Source organism: Onychostoma macrolepis, chromosome 22 (assembly GCF_012432095.1).
Source record: "Onychostoma macrolepis isolate SWU-2019 chromosome 22, ASM1243209v1, whole genome shotgun sequence".
In the NCBI taxonomy this organism is placed as follows: Eukaryota; Metazoa; Chordata; class Actinopteri; order Cypriniformes; family Cyprinidae; genus Onychostoma; species Onychostoma macrolepis.
Window position 1 is genome coordinate 22,540,979 of NC_081176.1, and position 7,807 is coordinate 22,548,785.

A 7,807-nucleotide genomic window follows, 5' to 3' on the forward strand; every position below is an offset into this window, starting at 1 on the left:
ATTTAAAAACGACTTTCATTACATAATGTAACAAAATCAAACCTTTGTGTGTGTGTGTGTGTGTGTTTGTGTGAACAAACTGTACATTTTTAAGTGTTACTTAAAGGAACACCACTTTTTTTTTGAAAATAGGCTCATTTTCCAACACCTCATGAGTTAAACAGTTGAGTTTTACCGTTTTCGAATCCATTCAGCCGATCTCCGGGTCTGGCGGTAGCACTTTTAGCTTAGCTTAGCATAGATCATTGAATCTGATTAGACTGTTAGCATCTCGCTCAAAAAATGACCAAAGAGTTGTGATATTTTTCTTATTTAAAGCTTGACTCTTCTGTAGTTAAGACTGACGGAAAATGAAAAGTTGCGATTTTCTAGGCCGATATAGCAAGGAACTATATTCTCATTCCGGCGTAATAATCAAGGAACTTTGCGGCTGTGATATTACACAGCGCCTGAATATAGTCCCCAGCTATATCATAACTAGTTACCTAGAACTAAAGACTAAAATAGAACTAAAGATCAGAGTTCATAGAAGAGGGCCACAGAACCTTCAAGATTTGAAGACTGTGTGGAAGAATGGGCCAAAATCACACCTGAGCAATGCATGCAACTAGTTTCTCCCTACAGGAGGCGTTTTGAAGCTGTCGTTGCCAACAAAGGCTTTTGTACGAAGTATTAAATAAATTTCAGTAAGCGTGTTCAATACTTTTTCCCTGTGTGATTCCATTTTGTTACACATAACTTAATATCTGAACTTATTTGTTTTGTTTTCTTTGTATGTATGGATTACTTGAGTTGTTACTGACATCTGGTGAAAATTTCATGTCAACAGCACCTTTAGAAATATATTTACTGAGAAAAATGGTGACATGTTCAATACTTATTTTAGCCGCTGTATGTTTGTGTGTGTGTGTATATATATATATATATATATATATATATATATATATAGTGAGGAAAATAAGTATTTGAACACCCTGCTATTTTGCAAGTTCTCCCACTTAGAAATCATGGAGGGTCTGAAATTGTCATCGTAGGTGCATGTCCACTGTGAGAGACATAATCTAAAAAAAATCCAGAAATCACAATGTATGATTTTTAACTATTTATTTGTATGATAGAGCTGCAAATAATTATTTGAACACCTGTCTATCAGCTAGAATTCTGACCCTCAAAGACCTGTTAGTCTGCCTTTAAAATGTCCACCTCCACTCCATTTATTATCCTAAATTAGATGCACCTGTTTGAGGTCGTTAGCTGCATAAAGACACCTGTCCACCCCATACAATCAGTAAGAATCCAACTACTAACATGGCCAAGACCAAAGAGCTGTCCAAAGACACTAGAGACAAAATTGTACACCTCCACAAGGCTGGAAAGGGCTACGGGAAATTGCCAAGCAGCTTGGTGAAAAAGGTCCACTGTTGGAGCAATCATTAGAAAATGGAAGAAGCTAAACATGACTGTCAATCTCCCTCGGACTGGGGCTCCATGCAAGATCTCACCTCGTGGGGTCTCAATGATCCTAAGAAAGGTGAGAAATCAGCCCAGAACTACACGGGAGGAGCTGGTCAATGACCTGAAAAGAGCTGGGACCACCGTTTCCAAGGTTACTGTTGGTAATACACTAAGGCGTCATGGTTTGAAATCATGCATGGCACGGAAGGTTCCCCTGCTTAAACCAGCACATGTCCAGGCCCGACTTAAGTTTGCCAATGACCATTTGGATGATCCAGAGGAGTCATGGGAGAAAGTCATGTGGTCAGATGAGACCAAAATAGAACTTTTGGTCATAATTCCACTAAACGTGTTTGGAGGAAGAAGAATGATGAGTACCATCCCAAGAACACCATCCCTACTGTGAAGCATGGGGGTGGTAGCATCATGCTTTGGGGGTGTTTTTCTGCACATGGGACAGGGCGACTGCACTGTATTAAGGAGAGGATGACCGGGGCCATGTATTGTGAGATTTTGGGAACGACCTCCTTCCCTCAGTTAGAGCATTGAAGATGGGTCGAGGCTGGGTCTTCCAACATGACAATGACCAAGCACACAGCCAGGATAACCAAGGAGTGGCTCTGTAAGAAGCATATCAAGGTTCTGGCGTGGCCGAGCCAGTCTCCAGACCTAAACCCAATAGAGAATCTTTGGAGGGAGCTCAAACTCCGTGTTTCTCAGCGACAGGCCAGAAACCTGACTGATCTAGAGAAGATCTGTGTGGAGGAGTGGGCCAAAATCCCTCCTGCAGTGTGTGCAAACCTGGTGAAAAACTACAGGAAACGTTTGACCTCTGTAATTGCAAACAAAGGCTACTGTACCAAATATTAACATTGATTTTCTCAGGTGTTCAAATACTTATTTGCAGCTGTATCATACAAATAAATAGTTAAAAATCATACATTGTGATTTCTGGATTTTTTTTAGATTATGTCTCTCACAGTGGACATGCACCTCACGATGACAATTTCAGACCCCTCCATGATTTCTAAGTGGGAGAACTTGCAAAATAGCAGGGTGTTCAAATACTTATTTTCCTCACTGTATATATATATATTCTGCATCTCAAGTTTTTCCAAGCAATAAAATGAGTTCTGTGTTAATAACGTCTATTTCTTGAAAAAAGTTCTGCTGGGGTAAAATATTCACAACTAGAAGTAAAAGTTGTGCTTCCTTTGTATGTGCAGTCATCTAAACTGATGGTGTACTGGTTTTAAAAATAACACAGTATTTGTCCATAAAATTGCAGTCATTCTTATTCACCCCCTGGTCTGTTGTTTTGTCGCCATTCTGTGTACGCGCATAGGAACATTCACATATTCACAATCTTCATCTTCTTCATTCCTGTGGTGAGAAATCCCATTAAAAACATGGATGAATGTTTGATGAACATTCACAGAAAACATTGTATTTAATGAGTTCAGAGGAGAAGCTGTGACACTGACCGCTTTCTTTTGAGAAGGTACATTTTGAATAGCACGAAGAGCACCGCAATTGATGTCGCAATGATAAATAATAACAGGAATCCAACAACAGCCTTGTCATTGTCTGAGGGAGGAACATATTTGCAGATTAAATTAGATTGAATAAAAAGTTTACAGTATTTTGAAAATTTGCTAAATCTAATGGACATTTAAATGTGCAACCAGTTACTTTTTTCTCATTAAAAATGTTTTTAGACAAAGATCTGAATAATTATTTATTTATTTATTTTTTGCTTCAAAGCATGTTGCAATTTTGAGATCACATGCCCAACTGAATACTGCTGAATACATTATGTTGCCGATCTCCATGCTATTGCACTTTCACTTATAAAAGAAATGATAAGTCCAAGATGTCTGCTTATATTGACAAGTGTAACATAAACAATCACTGAGTGCAGCTTTAAAGAGAGATGACACATTGAACAAATAAAAAGGACATCATTGAACTGAATTGTCTATTATCTCCTCTAGGTGGGCCATAATAAGAAAAGGTTATTCTTACAGTTAGTAGTAATGTCTCGATGCAAGACAGTCCTGTTATTTTGTTTATTTGTGGCTGTAACCTGAAATGAAAAATTGTTTACTGTGAAACAGAAAAGAAAATCCTGCAATCCTATGCATCATATACATATTGTAACACATGACCCTTTAGCAAGATATTAAGTGAGATACAAGCACCTCAATCTCATAGGTGGTAAGGTAGTGAAGATCTGAGAATGAAAACCAGCAATGTCGTTTTTTTTCAAGGGGCTTTATAGGATCTCCGTTGTATTTGATTACAGCTTCAAAATGCCCAGCGTCTCCATTCCAATCGTTTGGTTCAGTGAGATTAGAACATTGTACGTGAACAGAATTGTGAGAAGACATTTGTACTGTAATTGACTTTAATTCAGGCTCTGTTAAATAGAAAGAGACAAAATACATTTTAGACAACGGTGTAACATTTACATACATCAACAATTAACATTTTAAAATGTTAAAAAGGCAATTCAGCAAAAAAATGTTAATTGGCTATAGAGTAAAGACTAAATTATTAACAGTACACATTACACATTTTGAAATGAAATGAGAATCTGAAAATGGAGAAAAAAATCCAAACGTGATGACGACTAAATATCTATTCATATTTAAGAAATTGCCACAAATGAAAACTAAGAGTGAGAAGAAATGTCTCATGTAGACATGGAACAGTGAAAAATCTTATTTTTCCTGGCAAAATGTGGATTAAATAATGCGCGCACACACAATGGTTTCCATGTTTTATGAGGACATTCAATAGATCTAATGGTTTTTCTACTGTACAAACTGTATTTTCTATCCCCTTACACAAACCTGATACTTTAACATACCCCTCACACAACTTTTTGCATTTTGACCAGGAACACACACATACACACACAAAGATATTAAAACACTTACCGGCAGGAAATGTTGTTTGATTAATGGAGAAAAGGGTGTACTCATGGCCATGAAGTTTTGCATTAATTATGCATGTATAAGTGGTAAATGGGTGTAATTGTGTATTAGTGCAATGTGTGCTGTCGGCTTTGCCCTGTGTACATGTCGCTGGGGAAAAGACAAAACAAACCTGAATAAGACATTAAATATCTACTAACCCTACAAATATCATAAAACTCCTTGGATTCTTGGTATTTATAAATAAAATGGGAAAATATGAACAGCTGATACATTGCAATGGTTCGCTCTTTTCACTGGTTTGGCAAGTGGCTGAATAACTGCTCCAAATAATGTTTGAGCAGTTATCTTCCTCAGGTGCCTTCCAGGACATATGAATGGAGTTGTGGGATATATCTGTAAAACCTGCATTCTTTTCCAAATCTGTAAGAGAGGAGGATAATAATAATAATAATAATAATAATAATAATAATAATAATAATAATAATAATAATAATAAAAACAAATCACAAACACTGCTAAACAAAGCTTTACAATTCATAGACAGTGCACAAAAACAAACAAACAACAACAACAACAACAACAAAAAACATACAGTGGCCATATTTGAGTATTTGAATTTCCTCAGTCTCACTTACAGTAAATATATCTCAGTGTCATTTTGTTTAATACAAAATATCAATAGACAGACATGTTTTATTAAAAGTCCATCTTGCCAGTAGTTAATTACCCCTTTAGGTTAGAGTGATAAGATCATTGCACATTTATGAACACTTTAAATAATATTCCTGGTAAAGAAAATTACGTTTATACATACTAAAATTAGTAGAAATGACAAATGAATGTGACAAGTTAAGGGGATGAAAACAATGATATTGTCAGAACAATGATGAAAACATGTTGGTTTGATATTTGACTTATATAATGCAATGTACAGACAATGTACAGGATAGGGCCACTGTACATGAAAAGTATAGTGTAGCCTAATAAAACTACTGCTAGTCATGACATTATTCCCAGGCCTGCAGGAGAGAAAGAAGGAAGAACTTTGAACCAGTGCTGCCTGTTTAATTATCAACTCACCGCAGTCTATATGAATGGAGAGAGGATCACTCTTGATTGGTCGTGTCTCATAAGGGTATTCTCCAGTGCAGGTGTAATATTGATTAGGTAATAATGACACTGGCTCATTTAAACCATAAGTATCTTTCTGATCTGACAAAAAAGAAGAGAAAACTCATCCATCATCTGTTTAATCATCATGTGTTTAAAAAAAATCTAATTATGCATATACAATACCATGGAAACATTACTTACTGCAAATTACTTCAAGTGTAGACATACATTTTTCTGGTTTATTAGTCCATTCAAACTGAGAGGGAATACTTGTATTGAACCGTATTTCAGGTTTGACTGAAACAGACACATTCAGTTGATTAAAACAGAGGTAAAACTTCCCAGATCACAGCACACAACTCCAACAAATTCCAGGACATTATAACTGACTCTATTCCAGGAAAAAAACAAAACAAAACAAAACACACACACACACACACACACACACACGTTTGTTTTTGTGAAAAGTGGGGACTCTCCATAGGCGTAATGGTTTTTATACTGTACAAACTGTATGTGCTATTGCCCTACACCAACTCTACACCTAAACTTAGCCCTCACAGGAAACTGTGCATTAACTCACTCTGTATGATTTATAAGCATTTTGAAAAATGGGGACATGGGGCAATGTCCTCATAAGTCACCTTCTAAAATTAACATAGTGCCTTCTAAAATTCAAGTTTATATTATCCAATATTATGGAAATTGTGTCAGTGTCCAAATATATATGGATCTAACTGTATATCATTATATTTAATACATTATTTTGCAATCAATATCATTAAAAATCAAATTCGGCTTCCTGTGTGTTGTGGCCAAATCAAATTCACACTCATGAACTGAAAAACAGTCAAATTATAACAGCATTAATGTGAGTCTGATTGTGTGTTAATATTCTAGTATTCTACAGACATTTGTGTTTGAAGAGAAAATGGCGCATGTTTTCCACTTCGAAAATGAAACTTAATAATAATAAAAAAATAAATAAAAAAGATTTTTATTAAAATGATTAAACACCAACCTGGGGGCATAGAAACATTCATTGTGTAGGTACATGTGTCCAGTTCAACGGTGTGTGTGGATGCACAAGAGTTTTGCTCCGTTATTTCAACACATTCAGTCAGATTCCATTTCTGAGTATCATTAAATATTCCTTTCAAACACACTTCTTTATCAGTCACGTTTGTCACAACAGTTTCTGGAACAGTTTCTCCTTTTCCTGTACAAACATTAAGAGACAACTGTAAATACATATTACATTACAATATATATTCAGCAAATATCAACATAGTACAAACAGACAGTTCAAGACTATATACATCTTATTTATTTTTAAGTTTGATCAAATCAGAAATGTTTTAAATGTGACTTAAGTGTCAAAATACTTTATACTTTACTGTACTATTACTGGACAGTATGTCCCATCTGAGCTTGCTGTTAAAACCGAGTATTTTATAACTCTAAAATGTTCTGCTGAGTAAAACACTTACCGCTGGAAGAAGTAAACGTCGTGTATCCATTGGCTACGCAGCCATCCACGCTGACGGTGTAAATGCTGCATGGTTTTAACAATCTAAACGGTATTCTTAAAGGTTTTAGGTTAGATCCATTTTCTTTCAACACGTCGTTGTTCTTCTTATCCATTAAGGTGATTGTGTACGTTTGGTTAGGTAGGCCACTGATAATCACTACACGGGCGATTATTTTGTTCTCACTCTTTGTAAGGTTGTACTGACCTGTGTGTAAGTGCATAGAACATTCACAAATTCATAATGACTTATGTCTTGAACAACACAATCATAGATGACTTCACACAACAGTTTACTCACATTGGCTTTGTGTGGGACCTGAGGAAAGCACATAATCACAAATTAATCTTCATAAGTCATGCAATTAGGTCACAATAAACACTAATTCTCTAGTCTAAACTATTATCTTAAAAATTGTACTAAGTAATTTGATTTGTTTAGTCAATTACAATTTGTTTGTTCACAAATTGAAAAATGTCTCATTTAGCCAGTAAATTCATTAAGTTTTCAGTTACATGACACTGTTTTCAACTAAAAACTGAAAACTTTTTATGCATCTTTGCCATTCGTTTAAATGACAAGTCGACAACAGCGTTTTGGGGGCCTGAAGAGGCTAACTTTTGAAAGCGGGTTTCAGAGTGCAAGTTTTTCAAAATTATACCATTATCATCTCCATGTAAACTAATTAAAACAGTGACGTCATGCACATTACGTGTTCAGTCTGTAAGTATAAAAGAGGGTGCATAGTGTTTCTTTACAAAGAAACAT

At 35.6% G+C, this 7,807-nt stretch overlaps 1 protein-coding gene across 1 annotated transcript; it reads right to left on the reverse strand.

Annotated features, from left to right (window-relative positions):
* Nucleotides 1-2,727: 2,727 nt before the first annotated feature.
* Nucleotides 2,728-7,430, reverse strand: LOC131530679 (receptor-type tyrosine-protein phosphatase C-like). Its single transcript, XM_058761085.1, has 11 exons — nt 7,340-7,430; nt 7,001-7,246; nt 6,532-6,729; nt 5,712-5,807; nt 5,478-5,609; nt 4,668-4,817; nt 4,398-4,544; nt 3,657-3,874; nt 3,481-3,541; nt 2,940-3,042; nt 2,728-2,838 (listed from the first exon to the last, which is right to left on the reverse strand). Exons 2-11 carry the CDS (start codon nt 7,152-7,154, stop codon nt 2,754-2,756), a joined length of 1,344 nt encoding a protein of 447 aa, XP_058617068.1. The 5' UTR covers nt 7,155-7,246; nt 7,340-7,430; the 3' UTR covers nt 2,728-2,753.
* Between the last annotated feature and the right edge of the window lie 377 nt (nt 7,431-7,807).